At 39.3% G+C, this 18,044-nt stretch overlaps 1 protein-coding gene across 1 annotated transcript; it reads left to right on the top strand.

The window, feature by feature from the left end:
- Positions 1 to 1,442: 1,442 nt before the first annotated feature.
- On the top strand, positions 1,443 to 16,311 carry LOC127533761 (transcription initiation factor TFIID subunit 4B-like). The gene is made up of 14 exons (XM_051947663.1): positions 1,443 to 1,545; positions 1,734 to 1,819; positions 3,011 to 3,139; positions 4,042 to 4,164; positions 4,379 to 4,468; positions 5,596 to 5,733; positions 6,900 to 7,032; positions 8,087 to 8,242; positions 8,708 to 8,838; positions 9,994 to 10,119; positions 10,348 to 10,404; positions 13,616 to 13,723; positions 15,329 to 15,346; positions 15,997 to 16,311. Exons 1-14 carry the CDS (start codon positions 1,443 to 1,445, stop codon positions 16,120 to 16,122), a joined length of 1,524 nt encoding a protein of 507 aa, XP_051803623.1. The 3' UTR covers positions 16,123 to 16,311.
- The last annotated feature ends 1,733 nt before the right edge of the window (positions 16,312 to 18,044 follow it).

The raw sequence follows: 18,044 nt of genomic DNA on the forward strand, positions 1-18,044 counted from the left end.
CTAATCGCGGAGGGACTTTGCTCAGATATTGTGTTTCAGGATGATAAGGTTACACCACTTAGAATTTGCAAGCTTTTGTTAAGGAGCTAGCAAACAAACAAACAACGTCGAATTTTATACAAAAAATATTTTCCCCTCCTACCTGAATTATGTACGTACACCTGTAGTTTTAAGCTAGAGGTGATACCTTAGCTGCTAGCTTAGCTAGTCTTTTTGTAAAATTCGCTAATTAACAGCTTGAGGTTGAAGTTCACTGCACACGTTTTCCGGTTAAATTGCTGAATAATGTCAGTAATGTACCACATGTATGGGTCATACCTGACAAGGTAAGTGTTATTTTTTTGTTTTTTCTTAATTTCACTGCAGTATTTTTCAGTGGGATTCGTATATTGCTACTTGGTTAGCTGCACTGTTCTCCAGGGAGTAAAGTAACGACATAAGTTTACTCACGTCATGTACTTAAGTACATTTTTGACACGCCTGTGTTTTACTCCTGTATTTTCTTTTTGTGGTATTTCATACCTTACTTTATACATACTAGTATGTCGTTTGCATATAAGGAGAGAAGCCATGTATAATGCCAATAAAAACTATTTTGATTCCGAAAAAGGTTTTGAATTACAACACATGAACAGCTAAACTAGTAGCTTTTTCAACTTGTTTGGTGTCTTAAACAAAGCAGTATTTTGTCAGGATTGCAATGTAATTTAAATTGGGCATCAGAAGTTCTTTTTCCTCTCCCATTAATGATTTGACAAGCCCTCAGATTTATCTGCTGTCAATGTATATAGAACTGAATATGAAATAGTTTAGCTCCACCTGCAGTATTAGTAATACAATATCAAACACAACAACATGTCAGTCAAAGGGGCCATACCCTGACTTTTTATTTCAGTACTTTAACTATATTTGGTTGCTAATTCTAATGTACATACATGTTTTCTTGCTGGACTCTTACTTGTAATGAAATATTTTTTACACTGCTGTATTGGCACTTTTACTTAAGTCAAGAATTGCAATACTTTTCCCCCCACTGCTTCTCCCATACAGAAATAGCCATGGCCACAAATAAAGTGGTCATTGAAGGCCAAAAGTTGGAGTCCTGTGGTGCAGCAGAGGATGGAGACTCTCCTATTCAAGTCAGGATATTACAGGTCCCAGCCAAATGTGGACCCATCAGTGCAGTGCAGCCTCCACCATCTGCTGCAAGTACCTCAAAAGGTGACTGTGTCACTCCTAAAGTCATCTCCAGTGGCCAGAGCTACCAGCCTCCCTCCTCCTCTGTATGTACAATCCCAGGTTCTCACACTTCCCCTCGTTCCATCATGGTGATTGCAAAAGCGACAACTCCAGCAAAGGTGAGTGCTACTAGCCAACAGGTAGCAAAACAGGCTCTCAGCCAGGTGGCCTCCTTAAACCAGGTCACAACTCCTGGAAGAACGATGGTCATAGCTGTGCCCAGATCAGCAACTCCACAGCCGGTCGCCCCTCGACCACCACAGACTGCTTCTGCACAGCTACCAGCCAACATCCAGATACCATCAGGTGAGCTGCAGCTGATTGTAGATTGTAGTCTTGATTACTCTCATTTGTGTTTTTGTTTTACAACTATCTTGTGTTCAGCGATCTGTATGTTTAGTCTGTTAAAATGTAAATAGCTGTCATGAGCTTCTCACCATGTGCACATACTTCAGCCAGCACTTCCTCAAGTATTTTTTAAATCTGATTGGCAGGTATGATGTTGATCCGCAGTGACAGTGGTCAGCTGATGCTGGTGTCCCAGCAGGCTTTGACTCAGGCTCACCAGGGACCAAGAGCTGTCAGTGGTCAAGCACCAAGAATACTGACATCACCGGTGTGTGTGCAGCTTTTTATAAGTTTTTTTAAAATTTTACTCAAGAAGAACTCACGTCTTACTGGTCCAGTGGTCTCGCTTGGCTGTCATTCTGTAATTTAGGTATCTGCAGCAGCTGGAGGTAAAAGTAATGAGAAGGTGACAGTGATCCGGATGGCAGCTCCCTCAAGTTTCCAGCCAGCACCAGTCCAAAAGACAGCTGTGGTAACAACACAAGAGCTGGTTGACCGTTAACAATCAGTTATAATGGATCGTGTAGCAACATGGATACAGCTGTATGCACATATGCTCAGTTACAGATTTAGCTGATTCGACTCCTGCAGCAAATGCAAATTAAAAATTGGCCTTTCTTCCGTTTCCATGACTTCAAGTTAGTTTTCCCTTCAAAAATGAACCTGAGTTGCTGAAAGTTGGCATACAACTGCAGTGATGATTCTTCCTCTTCATAGTAATAAATCTAATGATAGTGGGATATTCAAGTTTTTTTTTCCAACTTTTGTCCCAAAATCAATTTGTGTCCTCCCTGATTGTTTCGTAATTGGTCCCATGATGATGAGCTATCTTTAAGCCTGAGCCCTGGTGATAATAAAAACATAAAGTCTGTTGAAAATTGAAGAAAGGTCTTCTGCTGGACTTGTCCTAGGTTACACAGTGTAGGTTGTGCTTGGAATCTTAACCCCAAAGACATGGCAGCTCCTTGAGTTTCTACTCATCCTGATTATAAAGTTGGTCTCTATACCTAGTTCTCTTTACAGCTGGCCACAAAAAAAGACACAAGTGGTTGGCTGTGAGCATTGTTAGCTTGGCTTGTCCTTGTCCTAAATAATAACAATGTATTAATGATGGAAAGTAGTTCATTTGCAACACTGAAAAAATTCTAAATGGTGGAAAATAGAACATGTAGGGATTAATTAATAATGTGACATTTAACCTTTGGAAAACTGAATCTTCACAGTGCAGCTCATGGTTCCTTTAACTGTATGAGTGTGAGACGAGCAGATGTTTAACTTTGCTTTGTTTTGTTCAGAGCAGTGTCCCACCAGTCATCCTCCAGATCCAGCCTTGGTTCACCTTCTAAACTATTGCAAGACAAGCATTGATGGTTTATTTTCAATATCGTCTCTCTTTGAGTGATGTATTTTACGTTGTGCTCAGGTGATTGGTGTTGCACCCAAACCGGCTGTGGTTCAGACTCTCAGTGCTGTGTCTGAGCGGGGGAGCCATCCTCGCATTCAAGTGGCCATCACAGAACCCAAAAAGGATCCACCAGCCACGTTCAGTCAGGTAAGTCCTACTAGTTATGACCTGCATACTCAGTGTGGATGTCACTTAGCTCAGAAAACAAATTTTGGTCTGTACTGCCACACAAGACAACATGGAAGTAGACAAACCTGACCAACAGTATCCAGGTAAACTTTCTTTAAACACTTGTTACTGCGAGTATTAAGGCCGTTTACACTGTTTAGGCCAAGGTATTTTTTACTCTGGTGGTGATGGGTATAGTGGATTCACAATATGCTTCACATTTGTCTTGCAAAGCAAATTATCAAGTCATTAAATTCAGAATGCACTTATCAGTGAAGTGATAACAAACTGTGAGCTGAGCTGACCATCATGCACCTGCCCATATTCATTTGACTGTTGATTCAACCACATGAACTATTTAGAAATATAACGCAGACAAATAAACCTGCTGTTTAAGATGATACACCATGCTGATTGTTGAGCGGTGTTATGCAAACTGCTCTTTGCAAACTTTACACTTAACTTTCTCACCATTTGATCAAAATGCAGTCATACTGACAACCTCTTTGTGTTTATTAGGTTAGAGCTGACTCAAGAGAAAAACAAATCAGTAAATGTTTCATTATTTAGATTTAAGTTGTGCCAGTTCAAAGTTGTGGAAATGCAGGGGTGTTTACTGATAATCTGGTTCTTCCACAGCCACAAATAAGGAATTTATTCTAAAAAGCTGTTGATGTAGTGCCTTTCTCATTAAGAAAGTAGCACTGACGATTTGGTCAGATAACAATATATTGATCGAAAAGTTGACCTGGACTCTCGCTACAACTTCTGTTTAAGCAAAACGTGAATTTAACAAGTAATATAAAACTGAAGAAACACTGATGCATTTGTTGCAAACAAGTAGATAGATAATAATTTTTTGCCTGACATTTCACCAACAGGAAACCCTGGAAAGTGTGAAAAAGTGCAAGAACTTCCTGGTTACTCTGATCAAGCTGGCTTCAAGTGACTCCAGGTCTGCCAACATGGCAAACAATGTCAGAGGACTGGTCAAAAGTCTGCTGGTACGCATCCTGCATTACATATTCCTGTCCAATCTAGTTTTGCCAAGAGAATGTAGTACATATTTTTAACAAATCTTTCTACTAAGTAGACTCAAAGGCATTACTTTGCTGTAGTCATATGGTACATTTGTACCCAAGTAGTATTCATCAGTTTTAACTTATCAGAATTTTTACTTGGTACTTTGACAAATATTTGTACTATTTTAACCTGCAGGAAGGGAAGGTGGAAGCAGAGGAGTTTACAGAGCAGCTCTATGATGAGTTGAAGTCGACTCCGCAGCCCTGCCTGGTGCCTTTTCTAAAGGTAGGGTGAGACAACATTTAACGTCCTCGTATGTCCGCAGACTCTGAAAAATCTTAAAATAAGTCTAAAAATTGTTCGAAGTGATACAAATTGTGTAGCTGTACCATCTTTATTAGGCCCTGTCATTACTTTGGTGATCGAAATGTAATGAATTTCAAGCACAATGTATCATTCCAGCATCCACAATGTAATCACAGAGACAGAAAAGTCTCTGACAGAACAGAATTTTATTTATTTATCTTAATTTTGTATTGCTTTTATTGCTTTTATTTATATATCCTATTTTTTCCATTTTACTCTGTTCCTTATTCTCTGGTGTTTCCCCACTGTGTGAGATAGCGTTTCCTCAAGTGTTCTTAATTCCCGAGTTTGTGTGAGTGTGTGTTTATGTGGATTTGTATGTGTGTGCGTGTGTTTGTTTTTGTATCTCTTATATTAAGTGCTTTTAATTGTTGTATTGTTTTTATGTAAAGCACTGTGAGCTGCTCCCTGGGATGAAAAGGGCTTTATAAATAAAGATTGATTGATTGATTTGCTCAGATTAAGTTTTTATTGGATATACGGATGTTTTTAAAAAATTATTGAAAAGATACTGAGTTTGCAGGCTCCATGTGTGCTCAGCAAAATGATTGACAAACAGGAGAGAAATACCAAAAGGAAGATGTGGTTGTAAAAATAAATTTGGTATCACTTTGGTAATTAAGTGGAGACTAGAGACTTCTTGTGCACAGGTGCCTAGCTATCTTCTATTGTAGCCTGCCTGTGAGGCATTACAGGAATATTAGTGCATTGTAGCACCTGTTGACAAGAGAGCCATTTTCAGTGCACTGCTGTTTGTATTTTGCCTCAAGGTGATGCTCTGAATACAGGTAAAGATTATCATACCTTTTTTTGATGCAAAGGTTTATTCATTAGATTAGCAGTGATGTGGCACAACATGGAAGTGAAAGCGGTGCTCTGTTTATTCAAATATGAAAGTGACATATTAGTTTGTCTCGAAAAACGATGAATAATTGTGATCATTTGTAGTCCTAGCTCACTGAAAATCTTCATGCGTACCGCTTGTGAAATGGAATTTGTACGATGACATGATTTCTTTCCACTTGTCTTTTCTTTGGCTTTGTCAGAAAAGTCTTCCAGCAGTTCGCTGCCTGACCGCAGACCCTCAGTTATTTATCCAACAGGCTTCAACTTCCATTCGCAACCCCACATCTCTGTCTTCCACCGTGAAGCCATCCAGCACAGACCTGAGGACCAGCCAGCAGGTAACCAAATGTTGTTTGGTCCTGTGATGTGGTGAGCGGTTTATATATTACCGGAGCAAAACATGTAATTGTCACTAAATATGACAAACATTTAATTTGAATAAGTAAAAGAAAAGTATTATAGCACCATTCAGTGTGTTTACATGCGCTGTCGTAATTAATTATACAGACATCTGCACATGGCTATGAAGAATCTGTAGGGGTAAGATTTTGGTACCAGAAACACGCTGATTTCCATTTGTGTCTTTGCTATTCTTCATACGCTGCGGTTTCAGCTTCACAGACCCGCACTTACAGAGAAAGTCAAGGATGATGCCTCTGTTTCTGTCACTACATACATCTATGCATCAAAAATTATTGCATGGGTGGGGAGGATATCTGCTCATTGATGTACCATGTATACATCACTGGGTCAAAGCTTTAAGCACTAGATATTTAGATTTGTTCATCAGACAGTAGAATCAGTGAGGCATCTAATCAGACCCATATTTGTTTTGCAGCAGAACAAGAACCCAAACATCTTGCTAGAATCATAGGGGACTATCTTTAGCCACAAGAAGATCAAGCCTTCTTTCAACAGATGGTCTGAACCACACAGAGCCCTGATCGCAATATCATGGAGTTAGTCTGAGATTACATGAAGAGACAGAAGACACTGAAGAACTGTAGCAGGTTGTCCAAGATGCTAAACAACTTTCCTGCCAAGTATGTCGGTGTACCAGTTTTAAAGACGCATAATTTGGACTCTAGACATTTTTCTCTTTGCGGGACTTCAAAAATATTCTTGACGTTATGGCTAAAACCATTCTCACTTTACTTTTAGTGCCCAACAGCTTAGCACAGTTTCTGTAAGTGGATTTACATGAATGTGATCACTGCAGTGCATGTAGACTGGTTCTCTGGTTACGTGCAAACACACATTATGATGCAAGCTTAAGTAAGACATTTGAAATCGTGTTGAACACCTCGGTTCTGCAGCTCTGCAGCATGTTAACAGTTATTTGTGTATCCTTTTCTGCAAAAACGTCAGTGTCAGTTTGTTGTGATTTTAAATTACGTTTCATAGTTTAGGTAGAAATGTGAAGCAGTCAGGCGTCACCTTTACAACAAAGTAAAATGGATGGAATGATGGGACTGATCCTTAATGATTACTATTATTAATGCAGGGTGTTCAGCAGGCTCAAGGAGTGACTCTGAGGCCTGGGTTGACGACATTCGCCCAGTCAAGACATTACGTGTATAAGAGAGGTGGACCTGTCCTCAGACACACCGTGGTCCAGTCAGGAAAACACTTTGCAGGTAACTTGTCAAAAATCTGAGTTCTCACTATTTGATTTTTAATCTTGGTGTCAAGAGACAAATGAAGAATTGATTCTTGATCTAAATCTGCTTGAAAGCTGCAGAAAGAAACGCAAGTGTAATTCATTTACATGTCACACATTAATTCAAGAGCAGTCGGAAGTTGAACTTTTGATGATTATTGAAATTTTTACAGTGCTGGTTTTAGGGTTCAAAGGGTCAAATGTTTCATGTAACAGAAGTTGATCTGCATGTTCAAGAGTCACAAGTTGGCACCAGTGAAACTCATTAGTATCTGCAACTCTGTGCAGCGGTTCAAAAGAACTCTGAAATGACAGTTACAAGGCTGAGCTATTTTCTTTTGTATGCTCTGTAAAATGCCACTGTGTGTGCTTGTCATGATTGTTTGTGCTGGAGTTTGCTACTGCTGTTAGTCACAAATACTTCACCTTTGTCTTTCATTGCAGTTCTAACTAATGATTCCCCAAACCCGTCTAATTTATCAAAGAAAGTAAGAGTAGCATACATGAGCCTTACACCGTCATGATGTTGCTCCGTGGCCTTGCAGATGAGCTCAGCCTTTTGTCATCCATCATTGTAATGTTACCAAAGTACAAAAATAGATCCTGCAGTTTTGAATCAATTCATTGCTCTGTTGCCACAATTGCAAAAAACTCAATTGTTTTGTTTTCTAAAGGGATGTTTGTGATTTGAAAACTGAGCATGGTGGAGATAGATGTACAAATCAAGCTCCACCCACAAACTCTCACACAGATGATGCTAAACTCAGTGCCACTCTTCAAGTAACTTTGTATGTTTTTTTTTTTTTTACAGGAGCTTTTTCAGTAAAGCAGAGCTTCACTCAGGATCCATCTCATTCTTCCAAATCTGCATGCAAAGACAGTTCAGGATCTTACAAGTAATATATACAGTTAATTGTTAAATTTGAGGCATTTGTTGTGGGTTTAGTGGAGGTGGTCAGTGAATGCATTATTTCAGTGAGTGTTCTCAGAAAATCAGCAGCACGAACATGTCTGTTTGTTTCACAGAGAAGATGATGACATTAATGATGTCGCTTACATGGCTGGAGTCAACCTCAGAGAGGAGAATGCACAGATCCTGACCACCATGGTCGGCTCTGTGGTGCAGTCATGCCAGGATCAGCTGTTCCTGTCGCCCCACCCGGTGCTCAGCCGAATCCTTCACACAGGTACAGAAGCTGTACTGAGACAGAGCAAACCAGTCTTCTGGACGGTTGGATCAGTTTGAAAAGGTGTCTTTTCTGCAAACATTTTATGGTGAAATACATGTAAAAAGTTAACAATTCTAAAATTCATTTTTCCTTAGTATAAAGCCTTAAATCAACATTTGATATTTTAGTCAAATGATGGACAATCTGGATAGCCTCAACTGTCTGGGAAAAGAAAAGAAAACTAAATACAGCATGTAGTGACCAAAATAAGACCTTACCTTAAAATGTGTTAAACTGGGCCATCACTGTTACTATTTATTCTACCTGTCAAAATGTTTGGTGTTAAAAGATCTGTTAACATTCTGTAAATTAAGTTTGGTTCCATGTCATTTATTGAGTCTGAAACATGCGTTTGTCATTATGGTTATAAGTTGACTTGGACCAGGGAGGCTCTGATGTGTTTTTGTGTGATTCTGGTGTTAGGACAGGCACTGGGAGTAACTGATGTGGGTCCAGAGGTGGTGGCTCTGGTGTCTCATGCTACTCAGGAGTGTCTTCGTGGGTTGCTGGAGAAGCTGACTGTGATTGCTGAACACCGCAAGGCTGCCCTGAAGGTACAATAACCTGAGCCTGACTTAAAATAGTCGAGAACATCCATACTGCTTCATAAAGGATGTATTTATTCTCACTTAAGCCACAACTGTGCAGCCTCACACAGCTGTTAGCATGATGCTGTTCTAAATATGTGCAATTACAAGTGCAGAGGTGGTCACAGACTGTGTTGCAGTGTCTTAGAGACAGCTTTCACAAAAAACTAACAACATTCTTTGAACTGCCTCATTACTGCTTCAGTAGGTGAATTTACAATGTGCTGTGCACTTATTACCAAAATACCACTGAGCTGTGAAAGAAGAATATTAAGTCATTAAAACACCAAACTGTCATTGCGCTGTTTGTGATGGCTGTTGCACCACCACAAAAATGGGGACCTTGGTATGGCATTTAATGAGTGTCAAAATCTGTGCACAAAAAACATGCACGTGCTTGTGATAGGAACACACATCACAGTATTCTCAAGTGTAGAACCATGCTTGCGAGGAATCTTTCAAGCATGAAACCGTGATGAGAACTTGCTCACAACTGTTCAAAGATTACTCGCTTGTCAAGTACATTTGTAATAGTTTTATAATCAACAAATAAATTATGACATAATCTATTGTTGTTGAAAAATCCTGCAATGATGGCTTATGAGCTTTACGAATTACAAAGCAGTAATTATTTATGGTAGCGCCACCTTTACCTTTGAAATGACAAACACATTAATACATCATGAATTCTAATCCACTAATATAATAGACAATATTTTGAAATATGCAATTTTTGTATAATGAGCACTTTTCTTGTGATACTTTTAAGTATGTTTTGATAGTGGTACATTTGTAGATTTAATTATGTTAAAACTTTTATGCAGGACTTGTAAAGTAGAAGATCAGAGTATTGGGCTGCCTGTAAAGTCTTAAAAGTCACTGTGAAAAGCGAGTACTGAGCCTTTGTGAAAGCGAGGGGAGGGTCAAGCAAGTCCTGTGCTCACAGGACCCTGTGTGCACACAGAGCAGAAATGCTCCCTCATAAGGATGCTGTTCTGCTTCCAGATGCTGTTCAGTAAGCTTGTATCACATGCACGCTGTTGGTTTTCATGTGAATGCAGTTTGACATAAATTTTATTTTATTCGTCAGTGTGAGATTTCTGTGTATTTGTGTGGCAACAGGAGGACCAGTGGTATATTAAAGAGAGTGATGTGCGCTCTCAGCTCCGCTTCCTGGAGGAAATTGAAAGTTTGAAGAAGAAGAGGAAAGATGAAGAGGAAAGAGAGCGACTGCTGCGTTTGGCCAGGGTAAGCAAGTCGAGAAAGTGTAGACTTAAACCAGATGTTTTTTTCTGTTAGAAGCAATGATACTTTATGTACTCGGATGTAAACACACCCAAATCTACAAGTAAAGTTTCCCTTATACAGGTTAAATTTTTGGTATAAATGTATGTTAGGTCACAGCAGCATTTGATCCGAAACCACAGCACATTATCTGTAGAAATGTAATTTATTTATGTTTGTTTGTGGTCACAGAGTCGCTCACACACTGAGGATCCACAGCATCAGCAGCTTAGGCAAAGAGCCAAAGAGGTGAGTTTCGTTCTGTGTTTATTTCAGAGAAAAATGTCTGCATTCTAATCTCCTGGACTTTAGTCAAGTTGCCACTCGATTACTTCATTTGATGCTTAGCTGTAAATAGATGTCTATGGGGACAAGAGGAACTCTTCACAAGGATCTGACATGGTCACCATTTTTTATTTAGATATTTGTCTGGATGGATTGCTTCCATCTCCATTTAAGAAAACAAATTATGTCCACAAAACTGCCTTTTCTAAAATATATCTTACACACGAGAGCACAAAAAAATCCCTCAAAAGAACATTCTGTCATTTCATTGTTTCTGCAGGTTTAAAATTCAGATGCTGTGGAACAAGAAATATGGTGCACAGCAGGGATTTTAACATGCAGATGATGTGCCAAATGTAGTTAGCTGCTAGTGCTAACCAGATGTAAAGAAACTGGTGTTAGGCACATGGTCATTACACAAATGGACATGCACAAATGTAGGTGTGATATCATTTTGCAAACTCAGTTTTCCATGGCCAAACAGATAGGTATAAACCAAAGTTTTTAAAAATCTGCACTTAAGAAGCTTTAATTCTTGTGAGTTGCAAGATTCCAGTGTGAGGAACATTCACAGAGTTCAATGAGCCTGACCAGAAGCATGTACCTGGATTCATCACCTGTGGGTAAAGTTTATACACATAAATCACAACAAATAAGCATCAAGGAATAATCTCACCTTAATAAGGAAAATAAAATCAAGCGGTGAACAAAGGGTGACCAGGGTGGAGCCGCTGAGGTTAAGTTTTACCGTGACTGGCCTGGACTGGATATCATCAGATGAGGACCCCACACTGGCTCACACACACCCCCAGATGTCTGTCAACCCCCAGAGCAGGCTGGCAGGAGTGTGTTGCTTGGATGGAAGTGGTAGTGGACACAGGGAAGGACCATGCTTGGTTGGCTCCACCACTGGCCCCTGCTGGCTCGAGCAGCCACAATCTAGCATGCTTCTGGAGACCTGCAGAGGCGCCACAGAGAGAACAGAGGGCAGTGAGGCTCCATTATAAACAAACAACTCTTGTTGCCATCGATGAAGTGTCTATCACTGAACGGTATCGTTATTGTTTTGTCACACAGGCCTAGTCAGGTATCGCACTGATAACGTGCTGTTCTTAAACTGGAGACTCCCCAACCCAGAATGTTTAGCTCATGTGGTAGATGCCCTGACCCTGGTCCTTCACTTTGTCTGAATATGTTGTACACAGTGAACTGGTTATTCACAGATAAACCCGACCTGATATCCTTCATATGTGTGAGCCAGTGGAAAGTCTTGAGAAGTGTTGTTTGGGAACTCTTTAAATCCCCACTATTTTTCATGCTAATTGTTCATTTAGTAACGTGTGTGGAATGTTTTTTGCCGGCAGGACACGGAGACGCGTGAGAGATGAAAGGCACCAGCAGCACTGTGGCTATTTAGGGAGACGGAAACACCACACATAGCTTGTTTTGCTTCTCGGGCTGCTGTGTAGCTCCCAGCCATCACGCCCCCAGAGGTTTCTCCTTAGCCACAAAATCTGTTCATTTACATGCCCCACTGCTGCCACCCCTACGCACTCTATCAACCACTGCACCACACACATGCGAGCACTCTGCCAAGTCTGTACCTACTCAGTGCTTGAGTAGGTGTGGTGCTAATTGGAAATGACTTTCATTGAGGCCATTTCTCAGCTTGGAGTTGAAGCCAGCAGTGAATAAAATGCGTTAAGTGACACGTTTAATGAACTTAATGTGAATCTGCTTAATGAACCGTTTAGGATTTATGATTCTGTGTGCTGCTGAATCCCTGCAACTGTTGAAGGTCAGACATAGAGGACTTGTTTTAATATAAGGCTTGTCACACAGCTTGGAGCTTTGAAGGATAATTTGTTTTAATGCAGCTTCTTGTTTTTGGGAATATGGTTAAGGCTGCCAGTCGTTGTACTTTGGATCATAGAAGTGAAACGCAGTATTGACACATTTTTCGTATTCATTTTCTCATTCACAAAGATTGCCCATCGCTCTGTTATGTTTGAAGCCTTTGACTCTGAGACTGACTTGTACATATAACAGACCCGCAGTTTGGGTGAAGCTCACTGGAGACTCAAATTCTTTTATTTCACAGCATGTGTTTTTTGTTGAATTTATAAATTCTGTTAAATAATCATTGAATTTTATATTATGTTGCATGAAACTGTAAAACTAGCTTAAAATTTGTAAGGATTAATTCTTTTGGACTGAAATTGCAAACTGCTCTTTAACCTTTTAAAATGAAAGCAGCTTATAGGTTTTTTTTTTGTTTGTGGCTCCTGTCACATTTTTACTCACTGTGGGCCCATTTTTCACTTCAATATGAAGTCCTGCAGCTCTGGTAACAATACAAGCATGAGAAGGAGTACAGAGAACTTAATGTCTTCTGTGCAATATGACAGTTTTAATGCCATAAAAGAAAAAAAGCATGATTTTAAAAAGTTCAAAACCGAGAATCAATATGTACAACACTTTTTCAAGTGCCTACAGAAATGTGTCTTACGTGATTTGCTCAAGAACTATCTGAAAGTTGAAATTGCAATGATTCTTTCTGTTTTTACAGTTTCTGGCTCTGACAAGTGGTGTCATTGTGGTGATGTTTGTGGGGGGTTTTTTTTCCAAGATAACATGCCTTTCAAAGCCACCGGTGGGTTTTTGGGGTTGAGAGATTTCACGGATTAAACGACAGCTAACCCAAACACCTGTTGTTTTTAGAAAAATGAGGAATACCCGTCGTACACCACACATTCTTATTGACATGCTACCAGAAGGTTTAAAGGAACGACACTGGCAGCAGATGATCTCAGATCAGCAGACGGGAGTATGGCATGACTCTGTGTTATACTGATAAAATTAGTGTCATGGAAAAAAGCATTGCACTGAGGATTTTATTAGGATGATAGACACTAATTAGGTGTTGAGCTCAGGTAACAGCTACTTAAAAACCAGGGAGTCCAAAATGTTATCTAATAGAAACTGGCTTCAGTTGAAGGCCTGGGTCCTGATCAGGGAGTCTAAAGAAGTGGAAAAGAGAAAATGCATTTCGTGCTAGCAAAACATTAATTTCTGGTGAAGTGTGACTGCAGAAATTAAAAGTGTTAGCAGCTGTGTAACTCTTTGTTCACCACATTTTCACAGTTTTTTTTTTTTGGTTGTCTTCTCCTTTCAGCTACAGCAAATAGAAGAAGCTCAGCTGCAGCAGAGAGAAGCCAACCTCCACGCGCTGGCTGCCATCGGGCCTCGCAAGAAGAGACCTGTGGATGTGATCGAAAGCCAGGTGGATATGTTTTAATAATCAAACCAGGGAGGAGCTGGTGTGTGATACTTCTTTCTTATCAGGAGTCCAGTCTTTATTTTTCCTTTTTTATTTGACTTTACAAATATGGAAACAATTTTAGCCACTCCCTCAAAGATCTTCGGGAATAGTTTGTAGGTGAGATCAAGTTGAACCCCCAAATAGTATTAATACCTTCATAAACAGACTGCAGTAAAGCTAAATACTCCCAGCTGATATTTCACACAAAAAGCCCACTAGAAGATGGTGTCGTTATGCCGTTTAAGCTGGTAGAAGCCTTTTAGTTTGAAATCGATGAAGACTGCCAGTTTAAATGTTAAATCTTGCTCCCTGGCTGCCTCCAAAGAATCAATTCAAAACAAAACATCCCGGAGTGCTTTGCATTAAGGATAAAGAAAAAGGCAACACAGTTAGTTCTATTTGAATATACAATGCCACAAAATCAACCTAAATCCAGGAATGAGTGCGTGGCACCAGTGATGGACAGAAAATACATAACTTAAATAAATTAAAGAACCTTAATGTCACAGGTTGGCAGACTGGTTTGCTTTTAAGTCCAGCTCCTCCTCAGCTGATGCAGACACACAGGAAGTCTGCAGCTTAACACCATTAGCATTTGTGAGACTGTTAGTTTAGCTCATTGAGTCTTTAATTCTGTATGTGTTTTAGTCGCAGCGCTGCAGGCTGTAGGTTTTAAGATGAGGACGCTGTGTTCGCTGCACACTCTTCCCACTGCCTTTGAACTCCATTACTCAGCGGAGTCGGCTGCCTGCCGCCTCTGTCTCTTTCCTCTCACAGCCACAGGGCTTCCTTTACCTCGGCACTGACTTTACCTCAGCAAACACCGATGACAGGAAGTATGGAGGAGTGATGGCAAGAGCTCTTCTGAACATCTGGCTTTGCAGAGCTTTTCTTTTTTACTCTTTAATGTCCTATTAGCTGCGCTTCAATGTAGTTGTCAAGTGAATTTAAGGCAAACTTTTGAAATGTTGCAATGAAAAAATAAAGAAAATGTAAATTTGTCAAGCTTATTTGCATGAACTGCTTTGGAATGAATAAACTAGGCTGTATAGTGTCGTCAAAAGGTCAGTATAGGCTGTGTTATCCATGTCTCATTGGTGTAGGAAGCACAGTAGAGGAAGCCAAAAACATAACCAGATACCTGCCTACTGCTAAAACACCTTGAAGAAGAAGCAAACTAAACTTGATCCATTTACAAGAAGAAAATGGAGAGAAATGTTCAGGAGTTTTTCAGTTGAGAGAATTGTAAATCATCTTTCATGCCATTTCCGTTAACTTTCTCTAATTTTGTACTTCGGAGTAAGCATCAAAATACATTGCTTACAGTTCAGATATCCCAGTCAAGTTTTTTTTGACTCATTTATATTTAGTGTCTGCTGGCAATGAGTACTAGTCCGATATAAACTTGAAGTACAATAAAGTTATGAAATCAATCTACTGGAAATGCTTCACAACTGAATAGCTGTGCAATGCATTAAGAAAAAAATAGGATGATAATCTGTATTCTGTCAGAACTTGTATTGTAGAATAACTGTAGTGCCTGGTTGGCCTAGGAGGCCTGAGGAGGTGGTTCCTCCATCTACAGCCAGTTCTGTGTTAGCTAGCAGAGAGCATTGTGGGACTTCAGTATTTTGAGGTCACTTAGAAATGTCCTTATTTTTGAAAGAAAAACTTTATTTTCAGTGAAGATAACATTGAATTAATCAGAAATCCAGTCTAGACATTGTTAATGTGGTAAATGACTATTCTAGCTGGAAGCGAGGGATGTTTAATGGAATATCTACAAAGAGGTACAGAGGCCTGTTTCCAACGACCATCACTCCTGTGTTCTAATGCTACATTGTGTTAGCTGATGGTGTTAAAAGGCTAATTGATGATTAGAAACCCCTTGTTAGCACATAAGTAAAAGTGTCTTTTTTTTTTTTTTTTGGAAAACATGAAAGTGTCTTGATGACCCCAAATATTTAAACTGTAGTATATTTTGAGTTTATGACACATATTATCGTCTGGCCAGAGTTTGTTTTAATATATATAGCTCTTTGCAACTTATTCTCTCATCTTCATATGTGTGTAACAGGAGTTGTGAGCAAAGAATCAGACTTAGTGACTTTGCAATAGACTTTAGAATACAATGTCAAATCACTTGCCATTCAGCAACAGGTTCATTTCAGGGTGTCATATTTATACAGGATAATTGTTTTGGTGTGTGTGTGTGTTGCATATGTGGCTTTCAGGTGCCTCTCCTGCCCAGGCAGGGTGTCCACAGAGTGACTCGGGTGATGCTGAAGGACCTGCTGGCCTGTATGGAGCAGGACCGCTTCCTTCGTCACTCCCTCACTCTCTACAAAGCGATGCTGTGAGGCATTGAACTTTCTCCTACTGCTTAACCCATGAACTGCTCTAAAATTAATATGTAATTTTGCGTATTCAAGATACAAGATCCCAAAATAAGTTTTGGGGTGTTCTGTTTTTTTTTTCCCCCCATTCAAAGTTTGTTGCACTTTGTTTCAGAACAGATACTTTTGTTAGTTTGCCTTCGGTTTGTTGTTCAGAAGAAACAGTCGTGCTGATCAGTGTTGGCAGCTGGTCTCTGATAGCACTCACACTTTTGGTTGTTTGTTGTTTTGCCATTAAAATGGTTGAACTCATCACATCCGTGTGTGCCTTTTGTTGTTTTTAGCAGCAATGGCAGAGTGGATCCAGAGATGGTGAAGTCACTGCTTTGGTCCTGATGAAATGTCCCAGTTACTGAAGTGAGTGACATGTTTCATAGGAAGATGCAGAATTTACTTGGAAACCTGGAAATAATTTTAACATTGTCGCTTTTTGCTGATGGTAAACTAAGGTCGTTATAGCAGCTGGCAGCTGAAATCACGTTTATGGACAAATTGTCTCAAAGGTGCCCGACAGAGCTGTGAGCGTTTGAATGCACTGTGGTTGAACAAGTTTTACTTGTTAAAGGGAAACATTAAAGAGGTACTATACACTTTTTTTAAATATCAGTATTTCTACAAATTGGTCTTACTATAAAAATTAGCCACAAAAAACAGATACGATAAACTTTATTGATCCCACAGTGGGGAAAGTTCACCACAGCTGCAATGATTGATTGATTAATTGTGAACTGTTAAATCAAGTGGCAGCTATTTCATAGGTTTTTGTTTTTTTAAAATGTAAAATAGTCTATATGATTCCAACTTCTTAAATTAAATATTTTATGGTTCCTGTGACAGAACACTGAATATACTTATGTTGTGGACAAAAAACATTTGAGGATGTCATTTTGGGCCTTACTAATTGGCATTTAATCAATCAAATGACTAAACTTGTGGGGCTTTCTGTAGCATTACTGTTCTTCAAAACTGGTCTGAAATTCTCTAACATTGCAACTTACTATTGTGAAAAAAAGTAAAGTAAATGTACTTTTACAGCGTCTGAACGGTCCAGCTTGGAGAGTGGTGGATTTTTTTCCAGTTTGGACCTACCCATGAATTTTTTTTTTCTGATGTAACTCTTCAGAACGCATAAAAATGTGTTATGGAAGTGTGACAGTCTAAGCACTATCTTATTGGTTACCATCACAAGCAACAGCATATCAGCACTGAAGAATAAATATTGTAATTGGCATATAAAACATAAATTACAATATTTCTAGTTAATTTTGTGTTGAAGACTCACTGTGGCTCACCTTATAAAGTGAAGTCCGATTAATCTACAGTAAAACGTAATAAGGATGGAGGTGTTGGACACAGTGGAAATTGATATTCAAAAAAATCTTTAAGCTATAGATAGAGGTTGATTCATCTTTAATTGATTCCGCAGTGGGGAACTTTTCAGTGTTATCAGCAGATAGAAAAAAACAGTTAAGACTATCGAGCCATCATTCATTTATTTATTGAATTATATAGAAGTCATTTTTGTTTATTATACAAATTTCACGATAAAATTTCAAACGTACTTCTATATAGAATGTCACATAAGCATTAGAAAATTAACTCGACAGTGGAAGTACCACTGAGGAGCTGCAGTCAGGCTGTTTATTAGCTCCATCTGCTGGACACAATGCAGTTCTACATCTTGTAGAAACTATCCCATTTCTGACTTTAGCTGGACAAAAATCACTGAAGGCCAGAGGAAAACAAGTTTTTCATTTGAGTGGTGAACTCTTACTTTTAAGTCATGATTATTCGGGTATACTGAGGCGTGAACGTAAGCAGGGATTTAATCTCTTACAAACCCTCTTTTGTCATTCTTCACTAAATCATCTACATATGTTGTAGAA

This window comes from Acanthochromis polyacanthus, chromosome 4 (genome assembly GCF_021347895.1).
Source record: "Acanthochromis polyacanthus isolate Apoly-LR-REF ecotype Palm Island chromosome 4, KAUST_Apoly_ChrSc, whole genome shotgun sequence".
Taxonomy (NCBI): Eukaryota; Metazoa; Chordata; class Actinopteri; family Pomacentridae; genus Acanthochromis; species Acanthochromis polyacanthus.

Coding starts and splice junctions, on each gene's coding strand:
- LOC127533761 (XM_051947663.1), top strand. CDS start 1,443: ATGGTCATAGCTGTGCCCAGATCAGCAACTCCACAGCCGGTCGCCCCT. Junction 7,033..8,086: donor GTCAGGAAAACACTTTGCAG/GTAACTTGTCAA, acceptor TTCACAGAGAAG/ATGATGACATTAATGATGTC. Junction 10,120..10,347: donor GACTGCTGCGTTTGGCCAGG/GTAAGCAAGTCG, acceptor TTGTGGTCACAG/AGTCGCTCACACACTGAGGA.